Genomic DNA, 18,444 nt, shown 5'->3' on the forward strand with positions numbered 1-18,444 from the left:
GGGGGCACCGAAGTGGTGACTGAGAGGCCAGGTAGTGTCCGGAGGTCCAGGAAGGCAGTGAGGCAGGTCCCTGGCAGTGCCCGCAAGAACACAGCTACTCTGCAGTCTCGTCCTTGCCCGCTGCATCCAAGTTATAGCCCATGAGAAGAACCAAGTTCTCCAAAGCACTAGGGTCTTGATTGTCGGGGAGAACCCTGGAACAATTCTTTTGTTTTCATTTTTTCTTGCAGCGCTAGGGATCAAACCCAGGGCGTTCCGCCGCCGAGCTAGGTCCCCAGCCCTTGAGACAGGGTTTCACTGAGTTGCCCAGGCTGGCCTCGGACCTGCGAGGCCCCCGCCTCAGCCTCCCGAGTTGCTGAGATCACAGGCGTGCACCACCACGCCTGGCTTCGGGAAGAATTCTTTAGTGGTGAAAAGTCTCTCAGAGCAGACACGGGTGAAGGAGAGGCATGGAGTCTCCTAAGAGAAGCACTTACTCTTTTTTTTTTTGCCAGTCAAAGGTTGATTTTTGTCTGACTCTCCCTAAGGAATGAGTTAGTCCCCTCTTACGGGTGTTCCAGTTCCCATTTGGTGCCTGGTACCAGACGTGTTCTGTTTCCTGCCTCCTCGGGTCTGTCCCCGAGCTGCGGTCTGCCTCAGAACGGCTGTTCCCGGGACGCCCCCAGTAGCATCGACAGGTGTCAGGGGCCCCGGAACACCCCTGGCAGGGAAGCGAGGCAGCCTTCAGCCCGGGGCAGACGCTCCCAGGGCTGCTTGCCCATTGGGACAAGGGCATCCCGCAGGGGCCTGGTCCCAGCTTCTCACTTGTGCGTCTCTCCCAGCTGCCCATTCGTCCTGATCCTGGATGAGGAAGGCGGGACTGCCAACGACACCAAGGGCTACGTCGTCCACAGGTGGAGCTGGACTTCCAAGACAGAAACTCTGCTGTCCCTGGAATACAAGGTAGGGCTGGGCAGCAGCCTTCCGGAACCTTCCGAGAATGAAAAGGCAGGGGTCCGCCCTCCAGGAACGTGCGGCCTCCTTCAGAGGTCCCAGATTGGCGGACGTGGTCGGGTTTGGCCGGAGGGAACTTTCTTCCCAGCATCTGGTCACCATTGGCTGCTACACTGACCTCACATGGCAACAGCCTTCCTATTTAATTTTTGCTACGAACGTTAATATATCTTTATTGGAAAAATATCCTTTGGGAAGTAACAATTATAGTGTTGGTAGCTTTAATCTTGAATGCCTGTTTCCTGGCAGTAGTGAAAGTTAGCGATTCTGGGTTGGTCTCCCCAGGTCCTTGTCTTTATGACTTTACTATTTAAAAAAAAAAAAAAAAAAATCTGGGCGTCGAGATGACTGATGAACATAAACCCATTTTTCATTCTTTCGGTTATTTGGATAGTCACTCCTCAAAGATGCATTCCGTGATGGCAGACTGGAGTTTTAAGGTTAAAGAGCTCTGGTACATTCATCACGCCATGGTGTGCGCGCACGGCTTCACGGAGGGCAGTTTCTCATCCCTAGTGCTGCCGACATTTGGGGACAGGTACTTCTTTGTTATCACTGCAGCACAGGATGCTTAGCAGAATCCCCGCAGATGCCCGAGGACGGCCACCCCCTGTCGTGGCAAGCAAAAATACCTCCAGACATTGCCAAATTTGCCTCTGGAGGTGAAACCCCCCCTCAATTAAGAATCACCAATCCGGGGATAGAAGATAAATGACCCTTGAAGGTACTCAGAAGTCCAGGGAGGTAACACAAACACAAGGCTGTGGAGAGAGCTGGGCTCGTCGGGTTAGGACTCGGAGAACAATCCAGAACGCAGCATCCACCCAGGCTGACCTGGAGGCCGAGCCCCAAAGTCGGGCTCTCAGCCAGAAGTACTCTGGGAAGGACGGGTGGCCTGACACCCGACCTCAGTCTTCCATCTCTCACCCTTCGGTTTATTCTCCGCCTGGGCCCCAGATTCTCGTCCTTGTACCCCAGTTCCTTCAGATCACACCTCTGCTGAGAAAAGCTCAGTCCTCGGCCCTGGCTCACCTTTCCCGCCTTCTTGGCCTGAAAGACACCCCGTCTGCTCTCTGCCAGTCCAGCCGGCCTGGCTTCCAAGCCCTGCCTGGACCGCTCCCGTTCCTGCACCCGGCCCAGGCCCACGTCCCTTCTCAGTGCCCACCTTGGACTGATCCTCAGCGGTCAGTTCTGCCACAAAGAGGTTCCCGGCTCTGGCTGCTTCTCACAGTCACCTCTGCCACTTGAAATGAAACCCAGACCCCATGCGCGGCCTCCTGGAGGTCCTGACTCAGCTGCTCTGTCGTGAGTTCCGGGCCTCCATAGGCCTCCAGAAGGGCTGCTGAGCGGGTTGAGGCCCGACCCGGTCCTTATCAGGTGTACAGCTGTATCGTCTTCATGTCTGCTTTTCCATTGCCGTTTGAGAACTTTCTGTCCAAGAAGACCTCGCCCAGGTTGAGGGCAGGCGCCTACGTCCTGTATGGCCAAGAGGATGGAGCCACAGGACAGAAGTCAAGAGGAGCCAAAGGGAGCACCCGCTTTGCCAGACCCTGGCTGGGTGGCTTGATGAGAGCCACTCGGCCTTCCAGAGTCCCGGTTGCCTCGTCTGTACAGCGGGGTGACCATCGGCCTCCTGCCCGAGGCTGCTTTGTGAGAGCTAAATGAAATAATGCAGAGCAAGCATCTCAGAGGGGCTGGCCCTGTATTTTCTTCTGTTGTTACATTTTCCTGAGCTGCACCAGGGCCTCTGTGTAGTCAGAAGGTCTGGAAGAGAAAGTGGCCCTTGAGTTGTGACATGGAGGTGACTGTGTGCCTCCTAGAGAGAGAGGAAGGCAGAGCACTCCAGGCGGAATGAGTGGCGCCCGAGAAGACTTGAGGTTGGGACCGAGCATGGCATCTTTGAGAGTGCACAACTGCTATGGCGGTCCCAGCGACTTGAGAGGCTGAGGCAGGAGGATCTCAGATTCAAGGCCAGCCTCCGCAGTTTAGCAAGACCCTAGCAAAATAAACAGCTGTGAGTGCAGCACAGTGATAGAGGGCCCCTGGTTCAACCCTGCATGCTACCAAAATCCAAACAAACAAAACAGAGTTCACAAGTGCTTTTTGTGAATGAAAGCGGGGACAGGTGTATGTGATGCAGTAAGTGGAGAGAGTAGGAAGTGTTGGGTGTCAGGCTGGGGACTTTGCATACTGTCTTGGACCAGTTTGTTTTTACTCAGATACTGACCATTTCTGGGGTCCTTGGTTCCTCCCTGAAAATCCAAGTTTCCCTCGGGTATCATTTATCTTCGGCCTGCAGAACTCCCTTCATCATGTCTGCTTTGCACCTTTGCTAGTAATAAACTCAAGACCTCTGTGTCAAAGGATACTTTAGCTGGGTATGCAATTCTGGGCTGGCTCTCTGCCTTCCTTTCAGCATTTTAAAAGATGTCCTGGCCTGTCTGTCCTCCACAGCCGAGGATGAGACGTCTGTAGTTACTCTAATCAGGGTTCATTTTCTTTAGCTGCTTTTAAGATTTTCTCTTTTCTCTGGTTTCTTAAGTCTGACCGTGATGTGTCTAGGTGTCTTTTTCTTATTTATTCTCTTTGGGGTTTCCTGAGAGTCTTGAATCAGTATGTGTAAATTCATTTCACCAAATTTGGGAACTCACCTAAATCATCCTCATCTCCTCCTCCTCCTCCTCCTCCTTCTCCTCCTCCTCCCTCTCCTCCCTCTCCTCCCTCTCCTCCTCCTCTTCCCCCTCCTTCCTCTGCTCCTCTCCTCTCCTCCTCCTCCTCCCTCTCCTCCTCCTCCCTCCTCCTCCCTCCTCCTATCCTCCTCCCCTCTCCTCCTCCTCTCCTCCTGCTCCCTCTCCTCCCTCTCCTCCTCCCTCTCCTCCTCCCCCCCCTCCTCCTCCTCCTCCCCCTCCTTCTCCTCCCCTCCTCCTCCTCCTCCTCCTCCCCTCCTCCCTCCTCCTCCCTCTTCTCCTCCTCCTCCCTCCCTCCTCCGCTCCTCCTCCCTCGTCCTCCTCCTCCTCCTCCCTCCTCCCTCCTCCGTCCCTCCTCCTCCTCCTCCCTCTCCTCCCTCCCTCCTCTCTCCTCCTCCCTCTCCTCCGCCTCCTCTCCTCCTGCTCCTTCCCCCTCTCTCCTCCTCCTCCCTCTCCTCCTCCTCCCTCTCCTCCTCCTCCCTCTCCTCCTCCTCCTCCCCTCCTCCCTCTCCTGCTCCCTCTCCTCCTCCTCCCTCTCCTCCTCCTCCTCCCTCTCCTCATCCTCCCTCTCCTCCTGCTCCCTCTCCTCCTCTCCTCCCTCTCCTCCTCCTCCCTCTCTCCTCCTCCCTCTCTCTCCTCTCTCCCTCTCTCCTCCTCTCCTCCTCCTCCTCCGCCTCCCTCTCCTCCTCCTCCTCCCTATCCTCCTCCTCCCTCTCCTCCCTCTCTTCCCCCTCCTCCTCCTCCTCCTCCTCCTCCCTCTCGTCCTCCTCCTCCTCCTCCCTATCCTCCTCCTCCTCTTTCCCCCTCCTTCCTCTGCTCCTCCTCCCTCTCCTCCTCCTCCCTCTCCTCCCTCTCCTCCCTCCTCTCCTCCTCCTCCTCCCTCTCTCCTCCTCTCCTCATCCTCCCTCTCCTCCTGCTCCCTCTCCTCCCTCTCCTCCTCCTCCTTCTCCTCCTCCTCCCTCTCCTCTCCCCTCTCCTCCTGCTCCTCCTCCTCTCCTCCTCCTCCCTCTCCTCCTCCCTCTCCTCCTCCTCCTCCCTCTCCTCCTCTCCTCCCTCCCTCTCCTCCCTCTCCTCCTCCTCCCTCTCCTCCTCCTCCTCCCCCTCCTCCCTCCTCCCTCTCCTCCCTCTCCTCCTCCTCCTCCCCCTCCTCCCTCTTCTCCCTCTCCTCCTCCTCCTCCTCCTCCTCCTCCTCCTCCTCCTCCTCCTCCTTTTGGGAGTACTGGGGATTGAGTCCAGGTTCTACTCCTTTTGAGTAATTCTGGAGTTGAGGCTGACATTGCAAATGTTACATTGTGAAATCTGAGTTCCGATGTCTTTTTCTGAAGAGTACTGATGTTGTTGTAACTGACAGTGAACTTGGTTAGACTCACTGCAAACCCGGTCTCCTCTGCAGTAGGTGGCAGCTCAGATCTCGGCTCAGCTGCCCCCTCGCCATCAGCTCTCTTGGGTTGGTGGCTCCCACACGGGTCAGGGACTGGCCAGAGATGTGGACAGTGTATACCGAGAATTCAGGGCTCTCCTTCTGTGACTCTGTCCCTTTTGAAGTTCTTGCCACAGTCTCCTCTGACTGTGGTTGACCCAGGTTCTGTCTTCCGGGTTCTCCATGCCAGGAAAGATGGTAGCGTTTAGCTGCGGCTGTGGGCTGCCTTCAAAGCTGCAGCTGTGGAACAGAAACTCTTCTGGTCCTTTCTTTTCAGTTTTGGTTCGTCTTCAGAATCCGCCTTCTTTTATGTTCACTCTTCAGAGCGTTGGGGTTTTTTTCCTTCAAAGTTAATAGCTGCCCACTGGAGGGTCAGCCTATGAGAAGTTGGCTCGGCTCTTCTGGAAGCAGAACCAGCTGGTCGGTTTTGTCATTGTTTTGTTTGGGTACTGGCAGTTCCCAGCACCCTTTTTTTCATTTTTTATTTAGAGACAGGGTCTTGCTATGTTGCCTAGGGCCTCGCTAAACTGCCTGAGCTGGCCTCGAACTCACAGTCCTCCTGCCTCGGCCTCCAGGTGTCTGGGATTAGAGCTGTACGGCACCATGCTCAGCTAGCTGGTGAGCTTTTAAAAGGACTGCAGTGCTCAGTCCAGCCTGTGGGTGGGAGCTTGACAGGAGAGGGACACACCCAGGCATGGACTAGTAGAGAGACTAGTTAACAGGGTTACCAGCTAGACCTGACATCATTAAAAATGTTTCGGTATTTTTTTTTGTTGTTTTTAAGGGTCCTTTAAGTCCAAGGACTCCGTGGTATTCAGGCCTAGGCTGCAGGGACAGGGGAGAGTAGGAGAGTCACAGCTGATTTCATGATGGAGTGTGAGTGGACACCAAGAAGCGTCCCAGAGGATCAGGGGAAGGGGGCTTCGGCTGTGCCCCTTTGCCTCCGTGGCCCATCTCTCTGGACCACCGTGACAAGGCTCCTGACCTAGGGTGAGGCCTGGGGGGCGGCGATGCATACGATATGAGGGGGTGTCCTGAGCCCTCAAGAAGACAGGCCATGACCGCGTTTGGGGGGTCGCAGGGCAGGAAGAGAGGCCGCCCAGGGAGAAGGGAAGGTGGTTAACAGCCGCCCATGCCGAGCCGCGTGCCTCGGGTGAGACGCGCACCGCGCCTTAGGAGAAAGCTGCTGTCCCCGTCCTGGGCTCAGAGAAGGCGGCCCACTTCCCTCTAACGGCCCCGCTGGCAGGTGGCAGTGCGGGCTCTGGACCCTGTCCGGCATCTCCCTAGGAGGGTAGGAAGGGGCGGGCTTTCTCTCACGTGAAGACGTCGAGCACCCGGCAGGTGGTGGTCAGCGTCCCCCGGGTGCCGAGCACGAGGGAGAGACGCAGCGGCGAGGAGTGGGGTGCTGACCGCCCGGCCCCCAGCGGAAAAGGGAGAAGGAAGCGGAAGGGGAAAAACGGTGTCCTCGTTCACAGGGGTCCTGGGAGCCTGCGCGGCAGGGACCCTGAAGACCGGAGAAGCAGAGCCACGTCGGGGTCACACGCCCAGGACCCTGGGAAGGGCCGCCGCGGAACCGTCCCGCGCTGCGCGCCCAGGGGCCTTGCAGGCGGCCGCCGTCCCGCGTCCTGGCGATCCCTGCTGCTCTTGAACCGGGGACCTCTGTGGCTTCCGAGGCCACCTCACCATCTTTTAAAATCTCATTTGAACCTCACAGTAGCATCTGCCGTCAGAGAGGCTGGACAGCTTGCCGAGCGGAGGCGGAGCCGGGGTCGCTCTAGGCCCCGAGCTCCCAGGAGGCCGTGTGTCCCCCGCGGAGGACTGGCCCGCCCGAGCTCCCCTCTGCCTGCTGTCCCCCGAGGAGGACTGGCCCGCCCGAGCTCCCCTCTGCCTGCTGTCCCCCGAGGAGGACTGGCCCGCCCGAGCTCCCCTCTGCCTGCTGTCCCCCGCGGAGGACTGGCCCGCCCGAGCTCCCCTCTGCCTGCTGTCCCCCCGAGGAGGACTGGCCCGCCCGAGCTCCCCTCTGCCTGCTGTCCCCCGCGGAGGACTGGCCCGCCCGAGCTCCCCTCTGCCTGCGGAAGTGGGGGAAAGGGGCTCCTGCCTGGTCCCCACCCTCTGGGGATAAAGAGTGGCTCTGGAAGGGGAAGGAGGAGCCTGCGAGCGAGGCCCCTTCCGGGCTGTCTGCCACCCGCCTGTGGGGTGCTCCCCACCGTGTCGCTGTCCCGCCTGCTGCAGGACAAGACCCATGGTCAGAACCGGAGGGCCAGCTCCTGATCCAGCCTCGCCAGATGCCAGCGGCTCTCCCGCCTGCCTGCCTGCGGGTGGTCCCCTGCTGGGGTTGGAAGGGGAAGAAGGAGGGGACGGAGGCCTCAGGGACTTTCTCAGCCAGTCGCTGGAATTTTCCCATCTTGAGCTAAATCCCAGCATAAGGACCAGAAAGGGCTCCTCAGCCTGTAGCGCCGAGTCGGGGGGCTCTGCTCGGCCGGGTGGGGCGGGGCCCTCTGAGCGGCTTCTCCTCCGCAGGTGAACGAGCAGATGAAGCTGACCGTGCTGGGGCAGGACTCCGTCCTGGTCACCTTCACCTCCCTCAATGAGACCGTGGCGCTCCCCGTGTCAGCCAAAGGCTGTCCCCACGTGGCGACCTTGGAGAAACGGGTAAGGCCAAGCAGGGAGACTGCCTGTCTCAGGGTCTTCGCCCCCACTCCTCGCCGCCCTGCCACGCAAGGCCCTGTGTGTTTCTCTGCTGTCACTCGTGGCTTGACCTTCGCATCACTTTCTCTGTGAACTTTTTGAAAGTTAGGGATCCGTCAGTTGTAAGTGGCAGAATCTAACAGGCGTGGGCTGAGCCATGACAAGAATACATTGGCTCAGTAAACTCGAGAAGTCTGTTGATGTGCAGCTTCAGGCACGGCTGGATCCAGGCTGGATCCCATCAGACCTTCCCATGCCTTGGTCCTGCTGTCGTCTTTGTTGGCTTTAGCCTCAAAGAGTCTCACTCCTAATGGCCACAAGCATCTCTGAGCTATTCTCCTACCAGCTCTGGTGTCCCTGGTGCTTCAGGGGAAGTGCCAACATCATGCCCAGCATGCATGAGGCCCGGGGTCAGTCCCCAGCACCCCAGAAAGCGGGAGGGGGGAAGGAGAAGAGAAAGTGACCACATCAGTACTCAGTGGCTCCGATGGCCGCCCGTGACCGAGACATTCCCCCGTGTGTTGCCCCAGCTGGCCAGACTTGAGTCGCATGTCTGGCCTTGGGGCATTGGCTCCAGGTGCACCACCAGGCAAGGGCTGGGGCAGAAGTGTTTTCCTAAAGGAAAAGCAGGGCGCTTCCACCAGGAAGAAGGGAAACGATGCCGGACAAAACAGGGACGCGTGTTGGAGACCCTCCGCTGCCTCAGCCTCTCCCAGGTCAAGTCCATCTCCTGTGCAGACGCCGCGTCCTCAGATGTCAAGTCCATCCCGTGGAAAGGTGTGGTGACCACACGGGACCTGCGCACACCCTCCAGGTACTCGGAAGCATCCCTAGGCTACCGTGATGCCTCCCACGGCCCTGAGGTCACTGTCACACTGGTGTTCAGGCACCAAGGCGGAGAAGACGTCTGTAGGTTTTTCCCGATGTTTCCAATCCACGGCTGCTTGAGTTCGAGGCTGCGGGTCCTGGAGATACGGGGGGTCACCGGACTTGCCCAGGGTTGACCCGGTGGCTGAAAATGCAGAGGACACTTTAAGTCCAGCTCTCCGATTCTCTGGCCTCGAGGACCCCAGCGTGAGCCTCGTGTCAAGTGGCCATCACGGAAGGAGAGAAAGAGCAGATGAGGAGACACGGTTCCTAAGACAGAGTCCAGGATAGAATGGTGGACGAGCAGCCCAGGCCGGTCCCGGGCTCCTCTGCAGGCCCCAGAGCACATGCATGTGCCCAGGGTGCTCTGCTGGGACTTGCTCCTGGGAGGAGGAGCAGAGGCCACACCTCCCAGGGCGCCGGGGCCAGTCCCAGGGTGCCTCTGTCCAGCTGGAGGGATCGTGAGTGGTGCTAGACAGTGGTGGCTTGGGTGACCTATGAAAGTCCGAGAAAGAGATTTTTTTGTTTTAGTTTTTTGGTGCCAGAGATTGAACCCAGGGGTGCTTCACCACAGAACCCCAGCCCCAGCCCTTTTTATGTTTAATTTAGAGACAGGGTTGCTCAGGGCCTCATTAAGTGACTGAGGCTGTTGGACTCTTGATCCTCCTGCCCCAGCCTCCCGAGCTGCTGGGATTACAGGTATGCACCACCGAGTCTGGTGAGAAAGAAATTCTTAAACTATGGGGACACTTACCACAGGATGTCACCAGCCCAAGGACCCTCAGGGTCCCTAGAAACCCAGAGCACAGGCCTTCCTTAGGGAGCTGCAGAAAGCCCCCATCTTGGCGGGAGGCATCGCACCTGCTTTCCCATCGCGGTCCCTCCCGGCGGCATTTCACCCGCATGAATTCACTGGCTACCTCAGCAAGTGCCACGCCAGCTGCTGGGACCTAGAGATGCAGCGTCACTTCCACCAGCCTCTGGGCACCTCGAAGTCCAGGGAAAGGGGCACAGACACCTATGCCGGTCAGTCCAGCTGGATCAGCAGCCAGGGGCCGGCAGGAGGCCAGGAAATGCTCATTAAGGGGGTCTCATAGGAACACCCGGAAAAATCAAGACGCCTGCAGAGTCAGCCTGCACTGGCTGCTTCAAAGAGAAGAACCGCAGCCGGCCGGGGGGTCCCTGTGGCAGAGCGCTCGCCTTGCCTGGGCGAGGCCCCGGGCTCCAGCCCAGCACCGTCAGAAAGAAGAAAAAGAGGAGGAGGAGGAGGAGGAGGAGAAGATCACAGGATTTTAATCCCCCCCCCCTTTATTTTTGTGCACCGCTGGGCCTAACGGAACCCAGGACCTTGCATGTGCTAGGCAACACTCACCACTGAGCGAGCCTCCATAGCTTTCCCGCCTGGCTAAGCATCTTGGCATGTTGCATGAAATCCCAGGGCCCAGACAATTGGTTCAGCCTAGGTTCTGGAACCGCGAGAGCCGCAGAGGTTTTTGGCTAAGTATCGGGGCTGGGGAATATGCATGACCACAGGAGCCTTTCCACCTCGGCCTCGGTTTCCTCATCTGTGTAGTGATATGTAAAGGCCCAGCCCACTCTGACGTACCCCACCCTTGTGTGTGCTTACGTGGGGCTGGGTCCACCATCACCCATCGCCACCTAGGAAAGCAGGGGCTTTGGGGAGGATCGTCTCCTCACTCAAAGTCTCTGTCACGAGGAAGCTCGTTAAATGGTTTCCCCAGACACCCATCTTCCCGGAAAGAGCCGCCCGTCATCTCAGCAGGTGGAAAGGCCGGCCAGCGCTTACAGCCCGAGGCCTGGTTCCTCGCTCAATATTTCTGTCAAGGCAGCACTTTGGAAGCGAGGCGATGGCTCGATTTAAATGCTTTATTAGCCCAGAGTGCTGCTTCAAAACCTTTTTGGAAGCAGGCTGGGTATAAATTACAAATAAATAAATAAAATTAGCTCAGAAGCAGTGGCTGGGGCCAACAATAGGAAGGACGGTTGAGTCTCTGCTGTTACCTGGGGGCATCCTTTACAGAATTGCTGCCCGCAGAGGAAAGGAGGACCCCTGGCTGACGCTGTCACCTTCTGAAAACCCCTCTCCTGCCACCCTACTCTCTCCACCCGAGACTTAAAGTCCACAGAAGAATGTTCCCCCCACATCCACGGCATGTTAAGTGAGAAATAGAGGAAGCATTGGTCCCGCCCTCCAGGAACCAACCCCGTGTAGGGATAACGGAAGTGGAACATGAACAAGACCCCAGGCAGGATGGACGGATGTGGACGACCAGCACAGAGCAGTTGCCACCGTGACCCTGCCAAGTTGAGACAAAAGGCCTATGTGCCTCCACTGACCGATCAATCCCTATGACTTTGGTCGATGACAGATTTTCACCTGGGAGCTGACAGCAGCCAGTACTCTCCCACTGCAGAGGGAGGCTGGCAGCAGAAGCTCCACAGACTCCTCTGTCCATCCAGTGATTCATGAGCACAGCATTTATTAAGCTCCTTCTGCATGATAGGCACTCTAGGACACAAAGACCATCACTATGACAAAATGCCTGAGACAGTCAACTTAGGAAGAAGAAAGGTTTGTTTTTGCTCACAGTTTTGGAAGTTCCAGTTCCTGGTGGATAGGCTTTGTGGTTTTGGGCCTGTGGCAAGGCAGGGCATCATGGCGGGGCGTGTGGTGGAGCAGAACCACTGACCTCATGAGCAGGAAGGAAAAGAGAGAGAGAGAGAGGAAAGGGCTGGGGTCCCACAGTCCCCTCAAAGGCAAGCCCTCAATGGCCTGCAGCCCCCCACCAGCCCCGCCTCTTACAGGCTCCACCACCGCCCAGGGGCACCACCTTGGGGGTCAGGCCTTTAGCACTTGGGCCTTTGGGGGACGGTCACCCTCGAGGGGCAGGTGGCCATGACTGCCGGCCTGGCCTCCCTGCAGCCAAACCGCAGGGTCAACAGCACGGACGAGAAGGTGTCGAGGCTGACGCGAGCCCTGGCCGAGATCAAGAGGAGGTTCCAGAAGACCGTGACTCAGTTCATGAACTCCGTCCTGCTGGCGGCAGGTAAGCGGCCCGAGGGGCGCAGGCCTGTCCGGTGGCTTCCCAAGCCCTGGTCACCCATGCCCGGGTTCAGCCCTCCACCCCCATCCCACCTGGGGCCCAGGCGGCAGGGATCCGTCCCCATTTTGGAGGGGACCCTGGGTCTCAGCGGCTGCGGCATCTGCCTGAGAGCGGTGGGCGCGGCCGCCTGCCATCCCTGAGCCCATTCCCCGTGTGCCTCTGACGACTTCAGGCGAGCGTCCTGTTTTTGGAGTCCCTCGTGGCCTTTCTGGTCCTCCTCAGCCCCACCCACCCCCTCCGTCACTTTTCCAGCTTCATCTCCCGCTTTACCGCCATCTGTTTGTGGCCCCTGTGCCTCTGTCCTCTGTGGAGGTCTCAACAGAAGAGAAAAAGGCCGTCACCTCCCGGGCTGTCCCTGTCAGGCCCCGCCAGGCCTCAGCTCCCCCCTCACTGCTGGCGGGCCCAGACACAGGGACGCCGAGCCCCGCTCCACGTCACCCCCGCTGGGCCCGGAGGGGCCTCTCTAGGGACTCTCTCTTAGTCTCTTGAGGCTTCGTCCACTTGTCCTCCGGGGAGGCCTTCCTCGACCCCCGCAGCAGAACGTGCCCCGCCCTCCTGCGGGCGCCATGCTGTCACGCTGGAGTCACGACTCTTGCTGCTGAGCCCGAGAACGTTCCCTCCCGTCACCCGGACATTCTCAGAGGCAGGGAGCCCTGTCCTGTGTTCTCTGTATTTTCCAAACACACTCATGCAATGAATGTTCGGGTGAGCAAGTGAAGGAACGAGAGGCCCCTGGCCTCAGAAGTCTTCCCGTCTAGTAGGGAAAGCAAGACGAGGGTATGAATTATATTGTCACATCGTGTGCATGTGCAAATATGGAACAGCAAATCTCACTCTCTCACATGACTCTAATGCACCAATAAACATGTGGAAACAATAGCCAGGTGCTATGGCGCACACCTGAGCCATCCCAGTGGCTCAGGAGGCTGAGGCAGGAGGATTGCGAGTTCAAGGCCAGCCTCAGCCACTTAGCAAGGCCCTAAGCAACTCAATGAAACCCTGTCTCTATATAAAATACAAAATAGGGCTCAGTGGTTGAGGGCCCCTGAGTTTAATCCCCAGTACAAAAAGAAAAGTGAAAAAAACATGAACACTACAAAGAAAGTAGATGGCACAGGGAATAGCATTCTCAGGGAAGGGAACAGCATGAGCCAGGAACGGGCTCTGCACCTCAGCTCTGTATTGGAAGCTCTGGTCCGCCCAGGGCGGAGTCAGTCACAGGCCTCTTGGGGAAGGTGGGGTTGAAGCTGGGTCTTGGAGGATGAGCACGAGTGAGATTCACTCATTCTCACACTCAGCTGACCACTGCTGTGGGTGGGGCAGTGGGCTAGATGCAGACAAGCAGGCAGGGCAGGAGACTCTCTAGACGTGGAGAAGCAGGGATGGGATGAACGGACGGGTGGTCCAGTGGGGTAGAGCCCAGGAGCAGGGGCAGAGGCGGGCCATGTGTGATGGAAAGTGAAGGCGTGTCTCTTATTAACCAGGTCTGTTCACCATCGAATATCCCCCGAGGAGGGAAGAGTCAGAATTCAGTCGGGTGAGGCTGAAATCCGGATCTCATCTCGACAAGGTCCTCAAGTCGACTTTACACACGGGAGAAATTCTGTCCCGGCCCCAGTCGGCCCGACCAGATTCCTTCATCGAGGAGTCTGGAAAGGAGGAGGCTGAGTCTGCTCCCGTGAGCCCCATCCGGAAGAAGGGCAGCAAGGTCCACGCCAAGGCCTCGGTCATGTCCAGGTTGGCTGCATCCCTCCTGTCTCGCGTCCGCCATGGGCAGTAAAGATGTGATCAGAAGCAGGGGCATGAGTCCCCGCCCTTCCCGAGCTTGAATTCTAGGCTGGGGGAAGGCAGGAGCTAACGGGGCGAGGGGCTAGGAGAAGGGAGGTCTAGAAGGCTGGAGACGCCACCACGCTCCACGCACCAGCGGCCCCTCAGCCCAGGTCCTTCTGGACGGCGGTTTTCTCTCGAGAGTCTTCAGGTGCCCGCGTTGGCGCTGCCTCTACCGGGCAGTGCCGTCCTGCTCCTGGGACTGGCCTAGGGGCCGAGCCAGCCGCGAACATGGGAAGTAAAAGGGATTCTCTCCGCACTTCCTGGGTCACTTCCAGGATCACGGGGAGCAGCTCTTCCAGTTCTGTGGCCAAAACCTGCGTTCCGTAGAGTTCCGTTCACCCCGAGGTGCCCGCTAGGAGACGTAGCCAGACGAAGCCAGGACGCTCCGCCCGGCCACCCCGACGGCTCAGGATGGGCTCCTCCACTGTCCCTTCCCACAGCCCGCCTGCCGTGGCTCACCGTCCAGAGGCACGTTCGAAACCATCCTGTGCCAAATGTTCAGTTGCCATCGGTGGCGGCTCGAGCTGTCGCGCGGACTCCGCCCGACCCGGACCGCAAGGCACAGCTGCCTTCTCCGCAGGGACCTGTCACCCAGTGACCTCGTTCGACCCACTCACTCCTAGTTTGTCAGCAGGTCCTCGTGGAGTTGTCCGCCAGTGGCTTCTTTGGGGTTCTTGTCACTGAGTGCTCTTAGATTTCTTGCATGTGCAGACTTGTTCTCCGCCAGACTGGTCTCCTCTTCTCCAGGTATTCCTTCTCTTGCTCTCCTTTCCCACTGCACAGGTGAGGCCCGCCAGCGCCCTGTTGAGTAGGCCTGAGTGACAGACCAGGCACACTAAGAGGCCTGTGTCTCATTCCAGCCTTAGAAGAGAACTCTTCAGCGTTTTCCTGTCAGCCTGCAGGTTTTCATAGAGAGCCTTTACGACATCGAGGAGCTTTCCACCTATTTCTAGGGCAATCGAAATTTTTCTCATCAGTGGAGATTACATTTTATAAAATTTTTTCTGCATTAATTAAGATGACCTTGTGATTTTTCTCCCTTGATTAGAATCATGAAGTAGATTGATCAATCACTATGAATAGTGATATATTTGGGGCTGGGGATGCAGCTCAGTGGTAGCGTGCTTGTCTAGCCTGTGCAAGGCCCTGGATTCCATCCCTGGTACTGTGAAATAATTATCAAATAATATTAGTAATAATAATATTTTACTTAAAGACTATTTTTATTGATATCAGTATAGCCGCCTCAACTTACTTGCATGTTTTAATATAAAATGCATGTCTTACAGAAAACATATAGTCAGATCACAATGATATTTACGTGTCGAATGAACTAGTTTGATGTGTGTATATGTGTGTATGCACGTGTGCGCGTTTGTGTGTATGTGTGTGCATGCATGTGCGTGTGCATGCATGTGCGTGTGTGTGCATGTGTGCGTGTGTGTGCGTTTGTGTGTATGTGTGTGCATGCATGTGTGCGTGTGCGTGTGTGTGCGTGTGTGTGCAAGTGTGTGTGTGTGCGTGCATGTGTGCGCATGTGTGCGTATGCATGTGTGTGCATGTGTGTGTGTCTGTGTGTGCGTGTGCGTGTGTGTAGGGGGTAGTGGAACTAGGGATTGAACCCAGGGCCTCACGCTCTATCACTGAGGTGCATCCCAGCCCTGATATCACCATTCTTATTCCTCCTCCTTCTCCTCCTCCTTTTCCGTGTTTTGTTGTGTTGTGTGTTTGTTGTACATGCTCAGGATCAAGCCCAGGGCCTCATGCATGCTAGGCCCATCCTCTGCCACCACGCTGCACCCCAGCCCCTGATTTTGATTAGTACCAACCTAGCTTCACTAACACGCAACCTCTGTTCCTATACATCTCTGTTTCTGTTCCTGCAACTGCATGTCATCGTCACTGATCACATCTTCATTCAGTGTGTGCCTGTTAACATAGTTTTAAAGCTATCATTTCATGCATTTTCCTTTTCTTTGTTTTTCGACATGCTACGGGTCAACCCAGGGCCTCGCTTATGCTAGCAAAGGGCTCTACCCCTGAGCTCTGAGCCCCCCACCCCTCATTTTTCTTTGAATAATATGGAGAGAAAGCAGAAGTTACAAACTAGAAATATATTAAAACTGCTTTCATATCTATTTAGGTAGTTACATTTACCAGTGTTCCTTATTTTTTTTTTTTCAATTCCAAAACTTATTTTATTTATTTATTTTTGGAGTAGATGAAGATTTTTTAAATTTTTACAAACTGCATTTTGATTCATGGGCACAAATGGGGTACATCATTTCGTTTCTATGGTGTGCACGATGTTAGACAGCTTCGACTTACTGTCTGGTACCCTTCCATTTCTACCTTATCCACTCGAGTGTTTTGTTTTCATTTTTGTCTTGTTTTGTGGTAGGCCTTCTAGTGACAAAGACTCCCTCAGTCTTTAAAAATCTGGCTCCTGTCTGGTGCAGTGGCACACGCCTGTCATCCCAGCAGCCCAGAGGCCAAGGCAGGAGGATCGTGAGCTCAAAGCCAGCCTCAGCATCTTAGCGAGGCCCTCAGCAACTCAGCAAGACCCTGTCTCTAAATAAAATACAAGGGCTGAGGATGTGGCTCAGTGATTCAGCACCCCTGGGTTAAATCTCAAGTCACCACCCCTCAAAGAAAACCAAACACAAACCAACAAACAAAAACCCATGGTTCCACACCTGGTATCTAGATCCTTCCATAGCAAGAGACCTTTCAAAGCCTTTACTCTACACCTCCTTCCCTGGGCTCTTTATTCCTAGAACTTCTGATCTGTCCATTGTGCACGCCCCGTTATCCCTCACCCGGGGAGGCTGTGTCTCACATCTTTGTTTTAGATGCTTTCAACACGCGCTTCCCCGGGCGCTGCAGCCGGGACACTCAGTCAACAGCCCAAAGCAGGTGAGGCCCTGAGCCGATCCCTCAGGCCCCTGCAGACAGTGCCCGGCTCCCCCTGTGGTACCAGCAAGCTGGACCAGGGACGAGGGTTGCTGTTCCCATGCAGCCCCCACCCTGGGCACTGAGGACGGCAGAGGTCCAAGTTAAGATGCCACAATGTCCTCTTTCTAAAATTTAGCAGTTTATTTCTTAAGCATTTGCCTGATGGTTGTTAGGTTGTTGTTGTTGTTTTTTTTTTTTTTTTTTTTTTAAGTTAAACTCCAGAGCTCTGATAATAAAGTGGGGGTTAACAGACTTTTGCCGACTTAAATTTCTGCTCCAATGAAGGGCCAGAGTTTTGGGGAGTTGATGGCCTTGACTCACGGAAATTTCAAAAACGGCCTCTGTATCCTCCTAGGCGATGCGCTGGTTGGCCACCTTGTCCGTGTGTAGCTGGATGTTAAGTCCTTCCCGTTCACTCGTAGCCCTTCCGGGAGTAGAGGAATCAGCCCCACGTGCGCGGGGACTTCCTGGTGGCCCCCAGCCTGCTCTTTGTCTTTTGCTTGTGGTGGTTTTTGCCCCGCAGGATTTCTTGGTTTGGTTTCTGGTTTTGTGTCGCATCGTAGACTTTGTCAGCCCTTCTCTGTTACGACGTCTGGACTTTTGAGTCAGAGTTAGAAAAGGTCTCCCTGCTCTGAAATTATAGAAGAGTTCTCCTGTATCCTCCAGGAGGGACTTTATAGCTCGACTTTCCCGTGTTTAAAGCCTGGATCCGTTTGGATTTACCCTGGTGTGAGTCCAGACTGGTAGATACTGCCCTTCCCCCAGATGTGCAGGTTCCCAAACAAGAGATGTTCTCTTATATGTTACTCTTTTACTTCTTGAATGGTCTGGAGCTGGGGATGGAACCCGGGGCCTCACACCTGCTGAGCATGCTCTCTGCACCGAGCCGCACCCGCGGCCCAGTCAGTGATGTCAATGTTAAGTTTTTCCAGTATGTGTTAACCCGTGTCAGATCGCCTCTGAAAATGGTCTGAGATGCAAATGGCGTGCATCACTCTTATTTGGGGAGGATCTGTTCCTGATCCCAGCCCTTGCCACTTAAATGGCAGTGTTTGCTTGGCCAGCCCCTGGGCCCCGCGTGAGCCTCCTGCTTCCTGATCTGTCAGTAGTGATGAGAGACCCTGCCTCATTCACAGGCTTCTCATAAAATTAACCATGGCCCTCTCGATGCCGGGGGCTGTCGATGCTGTGAAATGCTAAAGACGATGTGAGATAGTAGTAATTAGGAAAATGGAACCCAGCTGCTCCTTACACCTGGTTGGAGTTTCTTCCGTCCACGTACCACCTCCTCGGACAACCCATTTGGCACCTGATAGGTGCCACATAAATATACGAATGATTATAGATTCCTTCCCATTGGCTCCTATTTTACTCCACTGAGCAGAACATTTCATAGCCACGAACTTCTGTCTAGTGGCACAGAAAAGGACAATGGTAAAAACAAATCATTAAAATATAGAGTATGTTCGTGAGCAGGAGAAAAATTAAGCAGGGAAGGGAAAGACTGGTGGGGTGGGGAGACAGAATGGGACAGTCAGAAAGTCACCAAGAAGGTGACATTTAAATATGAGATGGGCTGGGGTCGTGGCTCAGTGGTGGAGCGCTTGCCAAGCACGTGTGAAGCACTGGGTTCCAGCCTCAGCACCACATAAAAATAAATAAATAAGATAAAGGTATTTTTTTTAAAAGATGAGAGAGTAGGTTTTGTGACTCTGGAGGGAAGAGCGAAGGCCCTGGGGTTAGCACCTACCCTGAGGCCAGTGTGGCCAGAGCACAGTGTGCCAAGGTGAGACTGTAGGGGAATGAGAGGTCAGGGGGATGAGATCTGTGAAAGGCATTGTGGGAACTTGGGCTTTTATTCTGTAAAAGAAGGAAAGCC

The 18,444-nt window shown here is 55.8% G+C and overlaps 1 protein-coding gene across 1 annotated transcript in view; it reads left to right on the forward strand.

The window, feature by feature from the left end:
- Positions 1–18,444, forward strand: part of LOC306650491 (uncharacterized protein C3orf20) — a gene marked incomplete at its 5' end in the record, with an annotated part of 50,165 nt that overhangs the window by 19,116 nt on the left and 12,605 nt on the right. Inside the window, 4 exons of the mRNA XM_079122497.1 lie at positions 822–942; positions 7,621–7,752; positions 11,600–11,723; positions 13,265–13,517. Of these exons, the coding sequence (XP_078978623.1) occupies positions 822–942; positions 7,621–7,752; positions 11,600–11,723; positions 13,265–13,517 (630 nt within the window). The remainder of the gene's footprint in view (positions 1–821; positions 943–7,620; positions 7,753–11,599; positions 11,724–13,264; positions 13,518–18,444) is intronic.

This window comes from Sciurus vulgaris (assembly GCF_902686455.1).
Source record: "Sciurus vulgaris genome assembly, chromosome: 19".
NCBI lineage: Eukaryota > Metazoa > Chordata > Mammalia > Rodentia > Sciuridae > Sciurus > Sciurus vulgaris.